At 44.1% G+C, this 20,013-nt stretch overlaps 1 protein-coding gene across 1 annotated transcript in view; it reads left to right on the forward strand.

Annotated features, from left to right (window-relative positions):
- Nucleotides 1–12,217: 12,217 nt before the first annotated feature.
- The window catches only part of ano3 (anoctamin 3), a 32,876-nt gene continuing 25,080 nt past the window's right edge, over nucleotides 12,218–20,013 (forward strand). The window contains exon 1 of the mRNA XM_056597863.1: nucleotides 12,218–12,263. Within this exon, the coding sequence (XP_056453838.1) occupies nucleotides 12,218–12,263 (46 nt within the window). The remainder of the gene's footprint in view (nucleotides 12,264–20,013) is intronic.

A 20,013-nucleotide genomic window follows, 5' to 3' on the forward strand; every position in this document is an offset into this window, starting at 1 on the left:
ACAGAGCTATACCTTTAGTTCACAATGAATAATCCATGATGGAGGATAGGAGGAAGACTGAGCTGCTAATCAATCGATCAGGACTAATGTACACTTAACACCATCAACATGACTAGGCTCCAGCTGATAAATGGACAGAGCTAACCATATATGTATATGGTGCTAACACCAGAGCTAAACATATGTTTATGGTGCTAACACCATCAACATGACCAGGGTCCAAAGGCTGAATAATGTACAGAGCTAACCATATAAATCTATGGTGCTAACACCATCAAGATGACCAGGCTCCATTGAGCAAACGCTGTGGACCCTGACACATTTTGGACGCTTTTATTCTGTTCTTATTAAAGAGGTGCAGTTGTGGTTTGGTCTTTAAAATAACTGCAAATAGAGAATTCACTTGGACCATAACTTTGAGTATAGGCTAGGTTGATACTTTTTGAATGCTAAATAAATGCAGGTTTAGAGAAGCTTTATTTTGTTTGGGGGGGGGAGACTCTAGGAGTCCCACACCAGAAACCGCTGCTCTGTACGCACTCTGCTTCCTGCTTCCATTTGCTGTAATCGATACATCGCTCGGGCCGTGAATCACAGAGAAACAAGGAGGGGGATCTTCATGTTGAGGTTGTAGAGGTTATATATATAGTTATGTTGTTATTGTACCACAGTTTGGTGAGTCATGTTGCGTGAAGCTCCGCTGCGGCCCCCCCGGGGCCCGGCTGTAAACTCCCCTCTGTGGGACTAATGAGGCTGGGGGGGTCACATGGCCAGGCTCGCCCTCCACCACCGCACAGCGACCGGGAACACATGGACCGTAGACACGGGCAGGACGCCCGCACGACCGCAGCACACTTCTATATAGAGATGTGGTCATTTATTTACAGATGCATTATGGGATGCAAACTTTGAAAAAACCCTCGGGGGGCATGTTGTTGAATACTTGAGGATAAATATGATGTAATGTAGGCCATTCAAATCATAACACACGTGCTCATCCGAATACAAATCTTTATTATAAGTGATTCTATACAGGAATCACCACCATGTTGAAGTGACTTCTTCTGAATATATCAGTTTTCCTCATTCTTAATTGAATAGCCTTACAGGCTGGTCTTACATGCTGGCATTGCATGAGGAAAGGAAATTAAAAACTCTGCCTTTGACAGGCCAGATCCTGGGTGATTGTGTGATTAATTTCCCTGCTGTACTTTTGTCAATGCTTTGGTGGAGATGCATCTGTCACCCGCACACAGAACACATTTAGAGCAACGTGTAAAAAATGCATTCATTCATTCATGGCTGCGAGATTTTGCAGTGGCAGTATGCGGTCGTCTAAGGTGCAAGTTAGTTTTGAAACAGCAGCCATTTCTGCGTGGTATTATTTTTCATTAGTGTCAAATATCAGAGGGCAAAGGGAATGTTGCAACAAGTGTTAAAAATGGATGAGCCAGGCAACATGAGAGTGATTAAGGCGCTTGCATTAGAGATGATCTTCTGACTGTTTAACTCAGCCTCTATGTTAGTCTCGTAAACAATGTGAGCATATACAAAAGGATATAGCAGGAAGGGGAGACGAGGGTTAACATATTATGTAAATAATGTATTAGCACCGTTGTGACCATTATACTTTGGCATACTGTTTATCTAATGAGGAATTCTAAGTGATAGTGTATAATCATAGTGCATGTGTTTAGCCTTTCTAAGCTACATGCATGTGTGTGTGTGTGTGTGTGTGTGTGTGTGTGTGTGTGTGTGTGTGTGTGTGTGTGTGTGTGTGTGTGTGTGTGTGTGTGTGTGTGTGTGTGTGTGTGTGTGTGTGGGTGGCTGTGGGTGTGCACATATGCATGTGCATCTGTGCGTGCCTGCATGAGTATTTATGTGGGTATACACGTATATATGTGTTTATGTGTGTGTATGCTCCTGTGTGTGTGTGTATGCTCCTGTGTGTGTGTGTGTGTGTGTGTGTGTGTGTGTGTGTGTGTGTGTGTGTGTGTGTGTGTGTGTGTGTGTGTGTGTGTGTGTGTGTGTGTGTGTGTGTGTGTGTGTGTGTGTGTCTACACCTGTACGCCTTCTGTCCTGGAGATGGGGTTTCCGAGCCCCTGCTGGAGCGTGCGCCCCCCGCTGGCTCCAGGAGGGCGGGGCCCTGCCTCTACAACCCCAGCATCAGTCACTCTGTCTCCTGGAGCTCCTTGGGGGCCAACGCCTCTCTCTCGGGGGCCACGGACTTCGAGAGTGATCAGGACTCTAGTAAGTGCAGCATCGGGCCACAACTAGTTAATGATCCAATCTAGTATTGATATCTGTTTTATTAATGAAATAGGATACAAGCGGCATTAGGCTCATACACTGCCGGTCCACTTGGATCAATACATTTTGATCAATTGCAAAAGTAGGTTCTGGAAAATAACATTTTCTTTTTACCTATTTAAGATCTATTTACCAACCGTTCTACCAGTGTTTCAGATTTCTATGATCAATCGATGGTCGTTTTCCCATTCTGCCCCCCACCAGACTACCACACAACATGCACACTGCCTAGTGAGAGGCCAATACCAATGTGTTCTCCACACCTTTCTGACGCCTCGCTGGGTGTCAGCCTGTCCATCGTCTACCCTCCCCGCACCACCCCGAAACCACCACTCCCTGTCCACCCCACCCCTCTCCTCCGCCCACCCCACTCCTCCGTCAACCCCTCCCGCCCTGCGGTCCCGGCAGCAGAGTGATGACCTCTGTGCTGTGGAGGTCCGGTCGGTGATTACCTCTGACTAACGGTGGAGGGGGTTCTGATTGGCCGTGGAGCTTCCCTCTCCATGAAATGTGCGAAAGGGCACATCAGCATTTTCCCATCAGCGTCTCCTTTAGAGCATTTGGGAAGCTATCCACTGTAATCCAGTTAGACTCTGTTGAGCTGTCGTTGGGCTTTTCACAGTCCACTTACAGGCTCCTTCAACAATATGCACGGGTTGAATGATTTCCTAGAGCCTTTCTAGTGCAACGGGTATCTGGATGTGCTGTTAAAGGGATGACCTTTAACGACCACCATGAGGGCTGATGAGGGCCGTTTACACTTGCTGTTTGGTAACTGACTCATTCGGAATATTGTCCTGTGCAGCTACGATAGAAGTTAGGAGCAACAGACATTCAAATTCAAACCTGCTTAATTAAGATTTATAGTCTTTATTGAGATATTTATTGATATTTATTTATGCGTTTGCATGTTATTTTTTAGCCATATAATTATATATTTATCTATTTATTATAACTTAATTAACCGTGACATTCTTAACAAAATCAGCTCTAGGGGCCCTATTATATGATATAACATATGATATACGAAACGAAACGAAACAAAACAAAATATTTATATCCCGCCCATCTGCAACAATAGACTTACTATAAAATAGACAGAATATTGCCCATGTCAGGGCGGCTCTACACTCCTAACTTTAACAAAAACATATGGTAGAAGCAAATATATAGCACTCCATGGAAGACAGATAAACTGTTTCAAGTAGGAAACATGAAAGTACGCCTACAGATGTTCAAAAAGAACAATTTTCAATTGGCCCTTAAAAATGCTGATATTATCAATCTTTCTCAATCTAGATGGAAGTGAGTTCCAGGCTTCTGGTGCATAGTTACTGAAGCGCCTGTTTGTTGCTTTCAGCTTGGGGATCTTTGGTAGCTTCATCTGAACGACATCAGCCGGACGAAGTCTTGACTCCCTCAAGGTCGGATCATTACTACTCATTGTGACAAGCTCCTGGAGATACACTGGGGCAACCCCATTCACTACTTTAAAGCAGAGAAGACATACTTTGAAAAATATCTGTTGTTCAATTGGGAGGATGTGAGCCTTCTTGTAGTAAGGAGTGAGGGCAACGTTCATATCTGTGATGTCATAGATGAAACGTACACCTGTGTTCAACGCTGATTTGAGTTTCCTAAGCCTTGTCTTCGTGAGATTCATGTACAGAGCGTTACAGTAATCAAGCTTAGAGATGATTAGCTGCTTGATCAGCATGAGTTTCACCTTCTCATCAAGGTACCGTCTGATGGTTCTGAGGTTTGTCATATCCCAGCTGCACTTCTGCTTGACATTGTTGACTTGTCTCTCCATGTTCAGTGATGCATCCAAGAGAACACCCAGGCTTTTCCAGCTGTCTCCTTTACAGATAGTTGGTGTGATGTTAGTGTCACCAAACTGTATCTTTACTTCAAGGTTGTGTTTCTTGAGAACAAGCGGCTTACCCATCACGAGCAACTCCGTCTTGCTTTCATTGAGTTTCATGAAGTTCTCAATCATCCAGGTTTTTATCTCTGATAGACAGTTGTTGATCCTTGCTGTAATATCACAGAGTTCAGTAGGTCTCATTGGGTGGAATGATATATACAACTGGGAATCATCCGCATAGAGTTGTATACTGAGACCGTATTTCTCTGCTATCTTCTGTAACTGTTTGATGTATAGAATGTACAGGATGGGTCCTAGAGGTGAGACTTGGGGAACTCCAAATAGTAGACACAGCAGGTTAGAGATGGATACATCAATCTTCACACCAAAGGACCTGTCCTTGAGATATGACTTGTTATACCGAAATCATTCTCCAGCTTCTTTAGAAGTCTCTTATGATCGATGGTATCAAAGGCCGCTGATAAATCCAGCAGGACAACAATAATAATATTATCTGCATGAATTTCCCTAAAGATATCATCAGTCATCTTCACAAGCAGCGTCTCACAGCTGTGATTTGGTCTGTACCCAGAACTGGGCAGTGGAGGTTGTTGGTCTGCAGGTGGCTGTTCAGCTGGTCTAGGACTATCCGCTCAAGAAGCTTAGAGACAACAGGAAGGTTTGAGACTGGTCTATAGTTCTTCAAGCAGTCTGGATCTGCATCCTTCTTCTTTAGGGTCGGTTTGACAACCGCCATCTTCAACTCACTAGGAAACTCACCCTGCATCATCGAGATGTTAACAATGTGCAGTAGAATGGGCACAAGCTCGTTTGAGCACTTCTTCAGGAGGAATGTTGGTATAGGGTCTAAGCAGCAGAAATTGCTGGACAGTTTAGAGATGTACTTCAACAGAGAATCTTTGCTGATGTGATCAAATGCTTCACACTTTATTCCCACAGGGTACTTAAAATCATCATCTGCTGGTTTCCTCTGGTTTTCTTCTTCAGCTTCAGCTTCAATACTGGATCTGATGGTATTCACCTTATCTGCAAAGAACTCCTTAAAGTCTTCAGCAAGTTTCTTTGTATCTTTACTAGAAGGCAGGACTTGGGATTGTTTACCAGTCAGCTTGTAAACTTTCTTATACAAGGATTTCGTGTCACTTGCAGAAGCTAATAGAGACTTTCTGGTAAAGGCGATCCTCTTCCTCTTCTCTAAACCACAGAAACCGTTCCTGAGCCTGACGTAATCATCGTGTGTTCCTTTTCCCTTCCTCCATGCTGTCTCTGCAGCCCTTCTTTTCCTCTGCAATACACGTAGCTCCTCATCCATCCAGGGGCGATCTTTTCCCTTGACAGTCTTGTTGATAACCGGACAGTGCTTGTCCATGAGTTCCAGCAGTACTTTGTTGTAGAGAGAGACAGATTCCTCAAGGCTCGCCAAGCAGCACTTGCTCCAGCGACACAGATCCGATTGTAGGATATCCTCCCTGAAATCATCAATAACAATCTCGTTAAAGTCCCTGTAACTGATTTTCCCAGCATCATCAACAAGATGTGAGACACTAGCTGAAACTTCTGCTCTCACCAAAGAATGGTCCGATGATGTTCCCGAGTCTACAACACTAATAGAGTGCACACAGTCTCTAAACCCATCTGTTGTGATAATAAGGTCAAGTGTCCCTCCAAGATTGTGCATTGGCACCAGTGGCACACACTGTTGAAGTCCATGTTGGCTAAGTAGTGTCAAAAACTTCTCAGGGTAGCCTTGTACTTCGATTCCAGAGCTTCTTTTGCACTGTCCCGGTGCTGCTTGGTCGAGAAAGTCATGTTAACAGCTCCTTTAACTTCATGGTGTTGAGTCTTCAGAATAGGGATCGTGGGTACAGAGGTCTTGAGATCTCGCTTCACTACGTCCACATATTCCTGGTGAGATATCTTCTTAGGTTCTTTATCTCCTACCACTTGCCTCTCGAGGAAAAGGCTGTAGGTCTCGCTCGGCTGGTCGCTAGTCTCCGTGACGTTGGGGGCACTCACTGGTGCAGGTCTGAGATCACTAAGAGCCTCTTTCAATAGGCAAGGGAGTAGGTCTGTTATCTCTTTCCTAACAAGTGCAGGAACATCAGAGTCACAGCTGGAGTCGGCCGACACCTTCTTCAGCTCATCTAAGAATGGTCCGATGATGTTCCCGAGTCTACAACACTAATAGAGTGCACACAGTCTCTAAACCCATCTGTTGTGATAATAAGGTCAAGTGTCCCTCCAAGATTGTGCATTGGCACCAGTGGCACACACTGTTGAAGTCCATGTTGGCTAAGTAGTGTCAAAAACTTCTCAGGGTAGTGGTCACCAGGTCGCTCAACGTGTATGTTGAAGTCGCCGGCCATAACTGGAGTTCCTGGCTTATTGGAGAGGTCAGAGAGGTAATCACTAAATTCCTCAAGGAAAAAACACTCAGTATACCGAGCCTTCTTTGTGTACGGTGGCCTGTAGATATTTACCAGACGTAGCATCGCACTCTCGGTCTCGATAACAGTCTCCATTACTTGATAGGATTTGTATTTCTTAACATTAGTATTGGACTTCAGCTTGAGGTTTTTGTTGTAGATAACAGCAATACCCCCTCCAGAACGGTGCTTCCGTGGGTCAGAAACTATTCCCCAGCCATAGTCTTTGATCTCTTGTAGCTTTGCAGTATCTGCATGCCGGAGGAAAGTCTCCTGAACTAAGCATATATCAATCTCCTGGTCTGCAAGATGCTCAAGAACACCAACTGTTTTGTTCACAATGGAGTGTGCGTTGAAACTTGCCAGTATTAGTTTATCCCAAGTTATTTTTGAAGGTCTTTTGAGCTCTGAACATAGTAGTTTTTTGCCTCATCACTCCCGAAGGTCCTCCCCATGATCTGAGCTCTCTCTTTGACGTGGAAGGGACAGAGCCTATCAGCTGCTGTGTGTGTCCTACACTTATCCTTCTCTCTCTTGTTGTTGCTGTGGCTGCAGTTACTACACTTGATAGCGGCAGTATCCTTACTTTTGCGTCTTTGGCAGTCTTTAGAAGTGTGTGAACCAGCGCAATACGAGCAGACAGGTGTACTTTTCTTCTTACAGTACGGAGAGCCACTCATGTGTCCGTATTCCTGGCAGTCGAAGCACTGTACCACATGGTACCTATCTCTGACTCAGTGCTGTCGGAGGTCTACATGTATCCAGTCTCCGGACTCCCTCAAACACTGTCTGATTCTAGGTGAAACCTGGAGTACTGCAAAATCCTTGGTCTTTTTGTCAAGGAAAACAACCTTGAACAATTCTCCTTCTTCTTTCAGCCGCCGAATACCCTGATTCTTTTCTAGGATCTTCTTCTCTAGGTCCTCACCTAAGCTGTACTCAGCCTCCAGATCAAACATTGTCAGCTTAGGATCCAGCTTCTTTCTCTCTGTGGTCTTTGAGGTAGCCTTGTACTTCGATTCCAGAGCTTCTTTTGCACTGTCCCGGTGCTGCTTGGTCGAGAAAGTCATGTTAACAGCTCCTTTAACTTCATGGTGTTGAGTCTTCAGAATAGGGATCGTGGGTACAGAGGTCTTGAGATCTTGCTTCACTACGTCCACATATTCCTGGTGAGATATCTTCTTAGGTTCTTTATCTCCTACCACTTGCCTCTCGAGGAAAAGGCTGTAGGTCTCGCTCGGCTGGTCGCTAGTCTCCGTGACGTTGGGGGCACTCACTGGTGCAGGTCTGAGATCACTAAGAGCCTCTTTCAATAGGCAAGGGAGTAGGTCTGTTATCTCTTTCCTAACAAGTGCAGGAACATCAGAGTCACAGCTGGAGTCGGCCGACACCTTCTTCAGCTCATCTAAGGCCTTCAATGAGAACTTGTAGAAATCCTTTGCGAGGATAAAAAGAGATGTCTTTGAGTTCTTGGGATCCATATCCCCGTACTCCATGTTAATATCCATCTTCCGATTACCTGCTAGACTGTTCTTTAGTTCATCTAGTTCTGCGGCAAGCTTTGCCGCCTTATCATCACTCATGGCTAATCCTGCAACGGATTTACCCGTAAACATTTAATCTTAATGTAATCCTAACGTTGATGTTCTTGTTGTTGTTAGCCAAACAAAAAAGTCCACGTGCTCTCTCCACCTGCTCTCTCTCTCTCTGCTATAATAATAATAGATTCAATTTATATAGCGCTTTTCTCACACTCAAAGCGCTAAAATAGGTAATATTTTAAGATATGATTATTAATATGTAATAATATAGATATGCGGTAACTGTGGTTCTGTTTAATGATATACGCAATACATTATAAACATTGTTTCTTACCAGTATTGTATGCATTATCGTTATCGACTTGTGTTTCTAATATGCATGTGTCCCCCCGTTAGTATAAATTGCCATGGACTGTATTATGCGTTATGTGTTTAGTTTGCATGTGTTTAAACAGATGGACGCACACACGCGCGCCCGCATTCATTAATTATTTTACAGATACACACACGCAAGCCCGCATTCATTCATTCTTTTTAACACTCACTCGCGGTAAATCAATGTTTTCTCACGATCAAATACTCATCAATCCTAAAGGTTATGGGCATGTACACGATGTCGGTGTCAAGAAAATATGTGTTTGCTGTACGGTGTTTGCGGATGCATTGATTTAAGAGTACAACTTATTACCGCTGTATCAGCTGTTCTTTCCCAAATAATTTACCAAGAAAGTGTGGCTAGGTAGATGAGGGAAGCAAAGTGTATGCGCGAGTTGCACAAGCAACATTATGCATGCGCCCTTAAAATAGCATCTGAACAACGCGCCACTGACTTTAAACCAGGTATTTCCTGGTTTGTGGTGCAAGTGATTTCTGAAACTGCAAAATAGCACCAGGGAATGTTTGCGCCAGTACACGCCTCCTCCTTTCGCCGAACCGCCCCTTGGGGCGCATGATCATTCCCTAATTTACGACTAATGCACCAGTGATTAAGTCAATTGCGCCGGATGCAAGATAGGGCCCTAAACCAGGTATTTCCTGGATTGTGGCGCAAGTGGTTTCTGAAACTGCAAAATAGCACCAGGGAACGTTTGCGCCAGAACACGCCTCCTCCTTTGCGCTGGATGCAAGATAGGGCCCTAGATGTCTATGTACAATGTTGCAGCGTCCAATAATACAATTGACAACCGAGATCCACAAGGGGGCCGAATCTTGTTTTCTAAAATCTCGCTCCTTTTGTTACTAATCTGACCCAAATCTCAGAATGAAAGTGCTGAATGGATGAGATGTAAAGCAATCAATAAATATACCCTATTGTCGATTCATGGCTTTAACAGATCAGGTCAATAGATAGCCTCTGTGTAACATGAATGATATGTTTTGAACACCTGATGAAGAGGGTAATGCTTCACAAAGCAGCATTGTAGAGAGAGCATTGTTCACGATGAGGTCAGACAGGCCTGTCCTCATATCTGTTCTATAATATATATTGACTGCTGTCTGAAACATGTCCGTGCTCTCAATAAATCAAACGGTGTCCAGTGTATCTAGAAGGACTTCATGATAATGATAGATAGCCTCTGTGTACTTAGAGGCAGATTTTCAGACCACGAGGGCTGTATGGTTAACGCCTGATGGTGGAAATGCTTCAAAAAGCAGCATTGTAGAGACAGCATTGTTCAATCTGCCTGATCAGGAGGACAGGGGTGACGTTTCGGAGGTCAATAAGCAGAAGGATTGACACCCATCAAATTGTGGGATTTGATGGTTTTGATGGACGCAATTTTTAATGGAAATCTACATAGGTGTACAGAGGCCCATTTCCAGCAACCATCACTCCTGTGTTCTGGTACATTATTTAGAAAATTGTGTTAAAAGGCTAATTGATGATTAAAAAACCCTTGCGCAATTATGTTGGCACAGCTGTGAACTGTTAAATAAAAGTGAGTTTTAATGGAAACCATGAAATTGCCTGTGTGACCCCAAACGTTTGAACGGTAGTGTGTATCAATACGCATTTTGTATCTTCGCAAAGTCATTCAACAATATAAAATGAGTGTCAAAGAATATAAATTAACGTCAGATGATGTGACGACTGTTACAACCACCAGGGGGCAGTATTGTGTCGTGTAAAACTCGATTTATCTTTCGTGAGTTATCTAAATCTCAGAACGAAAGGGTAGAATGGGGTGAGATTTAAAAACTATCAGAACGACTCTATCGTCGATTCAAAACTTGCTTATTCTGTTTATTCAGGAAGCAAGGGAAATACATCTACGTCAGTTTGCCAAGCCTACCATTCACCATGCATAACAACACAGTGGGAAGATGGAGAGGCATGCATGCTGTGCTGCTATCAACCATATGCTCCTTTATTCCAAACACCTTCTTGATATAGTTACACATGCACGCGTGCAAACATACGCTTACACGCACGCACGCAAGCACACTCGCACGCACACACACACACACACACACACACACACACACACACACACACACACACACACACACACACACACACACACACACACACACTCATTGATAAGCCCTCACGTGATTCAGGCCTTACCCTATGCTGCTGGCTTAACGCTGTAAAGACACAGGTGATGGCCAATAAAAACACTTGTGTGTGTCCATATTATTGGTCTGATATGATCTATGTATTGCTTATTCAGTTTGTCATAATCACGTTTTTTTGTAATCTTATCGTTTTTTTGAGTGTTAGTTAATTTATTATAAACGTCCGTAATCCATAATGTTACAGAGACAGGTGTGGTTGTTATTGTTAAGAGGTCCCAACCAACAGAAGCTTGCAGTATTTTGCGCTATTCGATGTACTGACATATGACATTAAATTGAGTCAGCAGAAAAACAGATGCCATTACATTTTCAGGAGGTAGTCCTATGATTTTGCAAATTTATAAATATTATTATAATATATGTGGAATCATCTATAAGCAGTAGGCTGTCACATTTATAATGAATACAGATATCACAATCGTGTGCATGTGTGTGTGTGTGTGTGTGTGTGTGTGTGTGTGTGTGTGTGTGTGTGCGTGCGTGTGTGCGTGCGTGCGTGTGTGTGTGTGTGTGTGTGTGTGTGTGTGTGTGTGCGTAGGTGCGCACGCGTGCGTGCGTGTGTGTGTGATCCGTGATCCATCGCCATAAAACGGTTGTATTTTGTTTCGTTTTTTTGACTTTCAAGTGGGTATGCAGGAATGTGTGTTGTGTTTAAGTGCATTGAGGGACCTCTGCCACTGCTCACAAACCCATCGTCAGCACTTGGACGAGCGGTTTGGCTGCAGACAGTTATTACGACGAGTTATTGATCTTCTCACAGCTTGCATTTAACATGATCGTTCAGAGGTCTGACCATTCACACTAGTCCTATTGCCTTCCTCCAACAGTAACTTATTGGGTAGGGCTAGCACTGCGGGTGGGTGGGGGTTCAACTCTCTTTGGGGATTGTGGTTTGAAAAACCTGACCGTTTTTTTAATCGACAGAAATCTACGTGTTGAGGAGTTTGCAGTTATTACTGATAAGGCAACAGCACTGCAGACTCTGTGTTGCATACTTTGTGTTGGGGACCGTCCGTTGCCGACTGTCTGTTGCGGACCGTCTGTTGCAGACCGTCTGTTGCGGACTGTCTGTTGCACACTCTCTGATTGCAGACTGTCGGTGCTCATCACCAGCTCCGTGCACTGGTCCTCCTGTCAGGACCATCACTCTGACATTCGCCGTCCACGGTCATTGTAGCCTACCAAGGTTACCCAAGTGATGTAATTCAGCAGGCAGTAACAGCGACAACAGAGTGTTGTGATGGTTAATCACGGATCCCCTCTTCATTATGTCACCATGACAACAGCCGCGGACGGGGGAGCGTGCGGAGAGTAGACAGGTGTTGGGGTTTGCGCATCGCGAGTGAGATCGTCGGCAGGATGGGAGCCGCGGGAACACCTACGCAATCCCACCTCAGAGGCTCAAGTGCTCGGCATCCTTTCTTTTTTTAATACGGAATATCTCGTGTCCGGTTAACCGATCAAACGTCACAATGGTGCACCATTCGGGGTCGATTCAGTCCTTTAAGCAGCAAAAAGGTGGGTTATTAATTCTGTTTCATTGCGTGTTGACCGTATCTTTGGACAAGGTGTTGACGCCTCCAGCACTTCTTTTTCTTGTCTGGCAGTAGTTTGTAAATATTGATTGATAATGAGTGCACTCAATGCAAGCTTTTACAACCACTGTAGAATTGTGACGCAGAGTTGTTAGTTGGAATGTAGTAGTGTTAACCTCGTTCTGAACCTCCGCGTTATGAGGATATAAGCTATCACTACTAATGCCCTTTAAATCAATTATCGAGTATCATTCCTCACTTATATTCTCAATTTACTGATTGTGCATACATGTATATATTTATCTGTATTGAAGCAATCGTGAAATCATAAAGTGAATAATGTACCATGAAATGTATCATGAACACTGTTTGTAATGAAAGGATGCGGTTCATTGGTAAAAGAAAACAGAATATGTGCAACACAGTCGTGGTGAACAGAGTGCGGACAAATCCCGTGTGAAAGGTTCCCTGTGTGCAGGGTGTATTTGATGTTGAATATCAGTATCATGTGGGGGCAAGGGGGCAGCACTCATATCTCTCCTGTTCTCATATGTGTTGTATAATATCTATTGAGTATTGTAGAAATGATACTTCTATTTGTTGCAAGATAAGGTTTCACAAACTGCCCTCTGTTCCTATGGAGGCTGCTGTCTGAAACATGTCCATGCTCTCAACAAATCAAACAGTGTCCAGTGTATCTAGAAGGACTTCATGAAGATGTTTGTCAATAGATCATAGCGTCTGCTAAAAACACGAGAGCCGTGTGGTTACCACTTGATGCTCGTAATGCTTCACATTACGAAATGAAAGGCCGTTAAATCTGCCTGATGAGGAGGACAGGTGAGACGTTTAGGGGATCAATAAACAGACTGAGGGACGCATCAAAACATGGATCGAGTCAGACACAAATACACAGAGATATATTCAATGCCCAGTTTGTATCAACACAGACGTTCAACAATATAGAATGAGAAATAGCAAGAAACTTGAGATTATATAAATATAAAACAGACCAATAATCAATGCAATCTATCTCTATCTATGTATTATAAAATCTACAGGAACAATTTCCAGTGGGCTGAGAAGGAAAGGTATCTGATCCTTGGTTTCACCTCGAGCCTGGCGTGAGAGCCTCGTCTCCCAGCAGATGGGAGGCAGAGTCAGTATAGTGAGAAGTCAGTCCACTCACAGGCCGGCAAGGACCAACTCAAATATTAACGCAATGCACACCGCTCTTATTAATGCGCAGAAAGGCCTGAGCGTGTTTCCGCCCGGTTGTTATCGTGAACGAGGGAGGATGTGTCTGGCGAAGAAAATCCTCAGCTCCTACACTGGACTCAATGAGTTGCCTGCAGCATGACCTTTCAGAGTCATATGCATGTGTTATCCACCCATATAGATGCAAAGACATAGACAACATAACCTGGGCAGATACTCGGTGATAGTATCCATAGAGTAAGCCAAGAGACTCATGGAAATAATATAGCATCTGAAGTCTAAAATATAAATAATTAAACACCTGATTAAAAATACATCCGAGAATGCATCCTACATGCTGGCCAGGTCCTGTTTCTTATTGCAATGAGATCACAGAAGAGTGTCACTCACCAGGAATCTCTGATGGAGGATGAAAGATCAATATGCTATATTAGATGCATCATTCTGTATATTGTCTCAATAGTTGTGAGATGATTGTTACAGGATACTGATATTGAAATGGCAACATAAAAAGAAGTAGGCCTAAAGAGAGGAGATCATCACAAATATAATCTTGACAAAAGCTGTGTGCGTGAGTCTCTGTGTGTGTGTGAGCTTGTGTATGTGTGTGTGTGTGTGTGAATGTGTATTTGACTGTGTGTGTGTGTGTGTGTGTGTGTGTGTGTCCATGTGTGGTTGTGTGTGTTAGAGTGATTGCCATCAGGGGGGAAAAAAATTGCTTAAATCTTAGATTGTACAATCAGTAGCATGCCACCTGTCGGCTTATGCAAGCAGGCAGATGGTTTGAGTTCGAGACCGCACAAATAAACACGGTTCGGGATAGAAATCCACACTTTAAATATTAGGAAAAAACGATATAATGGAATATTTTAATCCTTTAAAAGATCTACCGTGCACACATGAGTACGATGCCAACCCTGGGTGTTTTGCAGCATGGTTTTAAACTGTTCAGCTTCCAATGGCTTTACAGATGAAAGATGTGGTGCAGTGTGGAATATTTCCCAGGCCCTGAGTCCAGAGGTGTTTATGGATAGGTATTCCTGCTGGACTCACCCACAGCTGAGGCTTCGTAGGGGGGGGGGGGGGGGATTACTACATTGCAGGCAATATTACAACAAGAAGAAGAGTGAGAAGACATTTGTCTTTTTAATTAAGTTCAGATGGGAAATGGGAAAACACAAGCGCGCTGACGTCAGGCGGGATGTTAATCTTCTCAGACGATGCAGTCCAGGGGTTGAGCCAGGAGGCTTGATAGGATCAACCAGTAAACCAGCCAGTAAACCATCGATGATGAAACAAAACCATTAAAACAGAAGTGCCATCTGGTGTGAGGGCGGGGTGCTCACAGATACAGAGCCTCACCTGGCCGCATGTATCTTGGTAATGATAGCCAAGTAATTACATAATTAAACTGGGTGTTATCGGATTAATGCCCACACACAATGATTGGACTGTAATCACTTAGGTTTGGGGCCCTGTGTGGATATTGCTGACTTATTGGATGACTCAATCGTTATATGTGCTGAATGGATTATAAGTTACTTTATGAGTTACTTTATGAGTGACTTCATGACTTGCTTTATCCAAAGCATCAGCACATCGCAGAAAGACAAGGGAGTGCGGCTACCGTGCATGTAGACTGATCACCCATGCTATGTGCAACACAAACACACCCACAAACACATACACACAAACAAACACACACGCAGGCACACAGACATGCATACGTATTTGCATGCAATACTATCTGCCTGTATCTGTGTGTACACGTGTGTGTGTGTGTGTGTGTGTGTGTGTGTGTGTGTGTGTGTGTGTGTGTGTGTGTGTGTGTGTGTGTGTGTGTGTGGTGGTGCCCTGAACAGCCCCTCAGATCCCCTGGCGTGTCGGGGGCTTCTAAGCAGGGCGCCGTGTGGAGACCCCGGTGGGCTGGAGAGCTGCGGCTCCCAGCGAGCCAAGAGCCCACCGATGAATAATTGAGGTTCTGGAACATAGAAGCATGAGCTGGAAGAGCCCACTGACCTGAATTATCCCCCAGCTTGCACCCCAACAAACTTGTACAGACGAGCGCTATATATAGAACCTCTTGCTGACTTCAACCTGGCCCAGATTCAACATGGACTGGTCTGATATTATTTTTTTAATTCCCTGTCATTCATGGGATGCGTCGTACTTCTGGGGCACCACCCCCCCCTAGCCGAGGCTGTCCTGATCCTGGCAGTTCATGTTGTTTTTTCTCTGCAGATCAGTCTGCCCTCCATCCGTTGAAAGCCTCTTCCAGAATTTACAAATTGATAGAACCAATCAGAGCTAGGGGGAGGGACCTTGTTAATGCTATCGGAGGATCGCAGTCGGCTGAATACAAACACAATGGCAACGCCTGAGGAAGTGTAGAAATCTACTGAGTAAACTCTGCATGGAAGGCTGTCCTCAGAGGAGAACTTGAAATTATACCTTTGTGTATTAGCAACCATATTTGAAAATCTATTAGTGCAAGGCCAGGCTTGTACTCATTAAGAAAAGTAAACTTGAATATCTGGAAGGACTTATTTTGGGTCACCCTACCCTCACACACTCACACACACACACACACACACACACACACACACACACACACACACACACACACACACACACACACACACACACACACACACACACACACACACACACACACACACACACACGCACACATACGCACATGCACACATACACAGACACACACACACAAACACACACATATGAGGGTCCGTATGGGACATTATTCAGAATTAGCATGCGCATACACTTATGAAACCAAACTAATTCCCATACTATACTGAAAACTCCACACACACACAAGTGAAAGCTTTTACATACACAACTGAAACACATTCACTCAAACAACTGAAAAAATCTCGTAACAACTAGTGGAACCTTTTACATAAACTACTGAAATGCTTTTACACTTACTAGTAAAATGTGCTACAGATTCAGGCGCTACACTGATGTCATAGGGCCCGTCATACACACACATGCACATGCACACACACTCACATGCGTGTGCACGCACACACGCGCACACACACACAAGAGCGCAAACGCTAACACATACACATACACACACACACACACACACACACACACACACACACACAAACACACACAAACACAGGCACGCTGGCACTGACACACGGGCCAGCGTAAAACCACACACCACATAAATCTTTTTTAATCTGCTGGCGCAAGACCCATGGAGGAAAAAACTGCGTCGGGAAGATCAGGACGTCCCTGGCAGGGTCAAGACCTCCCCTCAGGAGGGCGTCCTGGGGGGTCGTGGACCTCTGGGGCTGTTTGGGGAACAGCCCCCCCATGAACCTCTGGGGCTGTTTGGGGCAATCACACAGAGACAAACACACACACAGTCACACACACATGAACACACACACAAACACGCACGCACGCCCGCCCGCCCACACGCATGCACGCACGCACTCACGCACACACAAATACACACACACACAAACACTCACACACACAAACACATGTGTGGGCACAACCACAAACAAAATACAGATTTGCATGCACACACCCACACATACAGATGTAAACACACACATTCACTGACCCTCACATACACAGATGTGCATCCATACGCACACACCCACACACAAATACAGATGTGCGCACACACACACACACACACACACAAACTACAGGATTAAAGTCATGCTGATAAAACAGTTTTAGCCATTGGCCTCCAGCCCACCGTGAGATTAAAGCAGGATTTGCCATCAGTTGACCCTTTATATACAGTCTGTCCTGCAATCAACTGTTCACATAGGAGCACACAACATGAACAGAATTCAAAGGAAAAAAACCTTTAGATGGAGATGAGCGGTCAACTCTTGAAATACCAACACAGCAATAGCAATAGGCTCTGACATCTTCCCACATCGGTACTTCACCGTCCGTTTGTTTCTGTTGAACATTATTCTTCATTTGTAAGATGCATGGCCCTGCTGCCTGCTTAGGGCTGTCTTCCTAAGCTAGTATTGACCTTGGAGACTACATGGCCTGTCGTTTAACGCTCCTTAAAGGAGGTCTAATTCCGGCCGCAGAGAGAATAAAGTCTGAGCAAGCACCTCTTTACATGGGTTTGTCTTCAATTATTCTACCTGAAGATTTTCCGTTCTTTTGTTACTTCTTGAATAAGATATGTAATAGTCCGACTCCGTAATAATATAACATATTGAAGGTGAAGAATAATGTCTGGTTCAGTTCTCTCTCTATGTGCAATGCTTTCTTTTTTTTACGTGTAGTAACCATGGAGCTGTTTCACACCTAAATACGAACCCGGTCCGATGCCTTTGGCTATTTTTAACTTTGGGAATCATTTGGGAGTCTGTGATCCACGTCCCTGTTGTGCTGTTAGCTCACCGGTCTCTGATGTAGCACTACAAACATGTTAAAGCCTTCTGCCGATGGCCACAAGGAACAAACCCACTGGAAATGAATGATATTCACACTGCTGGATCGCTGGCCAATATCTCCTCCGTCAGCAGAGAAAAACTGTAACAAATCCTCCTTTATGTGATGAGAGTGAATTACAGACGGTGGACCTAAGGGACTGAAAGAGATTCAGTCTGTATAATGATCACCCTGAGCTCATGCTGGTGTGTAGCTCCACAACCATAACGTTTCTCTGAAGCGTATTAGTCTGGAACCTCTCGGGTAATTTTTGATTTGCAAGGGTGTTATCATTGGCTGCAGAACAAAAGGCCTCTAGAAACAATCGAGTAGACCTACAACCATCAGAGCAGAGAAGGTGCGCTTTAGAACTGAGTACTGGGTGGTTAATTGAACCTTTACCAAATCTTGTCGGAAGTACGGCAAACACATCTTCTTATCAACAGAGGCTTTAGGTGCAGTTGTTTGATGTTATTATAGCACGTTTAATTCTGTCCCGATAGAGGATTCAGCAGGCCGTTCAGCCATATTGGTCCTTTAGTCATCTAGAGCTCGGCTGTGGTCCAAACGTCTTCTTTGCTTAGTAAGGTTCCTAACTGAGTGAAGTTACTTATCGAAGTGGCAGCCATTATAAGAGCTGTTTGTGCTCTCCCAATGCTAAGGAACAATGCCTCCTTTCTTGGGCAACACTGGCCGATCCATTCATATATAAGTAAATACGATAATGCCGTCCTACAATTCCTTGCGGCAGGAACATGCAAGCAACGCACCATTCGGTCATTCAAACGATTAACATTAACAACAAACATTTTCATGCAACCATACTTATTTGGATTCATGCCAGTACAGGAGTGGACATTAAGGTGAGCGTGGGCCATTCTCAATGTGAGATTCGTCTAGTTTCCCTTTTGTGCCTATATTTCTCCAACATTGTAGGCCAACACATGCATCAAAATTTAGCCTACTGTCAGGGCAGTCTGATTATTTGAGCTACTAGTACTCATTTAAGTTATCCTTTACACCTTTCCTCGACCTTGTGACGTGTTCCATCGAGGTCGAGGGAAAGTGATCATGAAAGGACAGCGGTCGTCATTCTTTGGACCATTGGACAGGAGCCACCATCTTGTATCAGACCCGTCCAACATTAGATAAACGCTTGTAATTGGCCGGTCTCCAACATTGGATAAACGGTTGTGATTGGCTGGTCCAGGTCAGCCTGTCTAAACACGTGAGTGGCAAGAATATCTGCCAGGGCAAAAATGCAACATGAACTCACTCGTTTGTCTTGTTCCCAGGCTAGCTACTTTGACAAACGAATCCTAAATCATCTCGTTCCCTTCTTCAGAATTGTACCTTGGTGACAGAAGACAAATGTCAAAGAAATTGGTTGTCGTGGACAAAGGAAAAATCACAAATGATATAACCTTCTTTAGATAGCTCCACTCCTCTGAGGTCCATGGCAAACTCCTGACATGATATTTACAATGTGGATTCCTTTAGGTGCTTCTATTCATGCAGACATGTCCACTTTGTCCGACAGTGTATTGCAGATGAACTTGGCCTCTCTATCCATAGTTGGCGATAGCCATTCCAGTCTCCACACAGTCCTCCCCTCACCATTGTTGTGTTGATATCAGACCTAAAATCATTTCAATGACCACGATGTGAATGTTTCCCAATGAGAATCATCAATACCCACTTTCTCATATAAGATGCTTTAATGCTGTCTGTAGGTATGCCCATGATCATGCTCCATTAAATCAGATACTTTGCTGTCAAGAAGTTTTCAGAGAAGATATAATCTTTCAACAATGATAAACACGACCAGGAAAGCAAGCGTCTATTTCTATGCGATTATAGGAAATTTTTTTGTCATGTAAGATTGAGATTCATTCATGGAAAGGCAGAAATCTCAGTCAGTGCTAATTTTCCTCGAAGATATAATAAGGAAAATGATCCGGACTCTAACACTTAGAGACACCTCACTTTATTTGGGAATGCGTGCCAGCGACCCGGCCACTCTCACTATTAATGCAGTGGCTTCAAACAGCACCCTGTTTGGTTTTGGC

Source organism: Gadus chalcogrammus, chromosome 9 (genome assembly GCF_026213295.1).
Source record: "Gadus chalcogrammus isolate NIFS_2021 chromosome 9, NIFS_Gcha_1.0, whole genome shotgun sequence".
In the NCBI taxonomy this organism is placed as follows: domain Eukaryota; kingdom Metazoa; phylum Chordata; class Actinopteri; order Gadiformes; family Gadidae; genus Gadus; species Gadus chalcogrammus.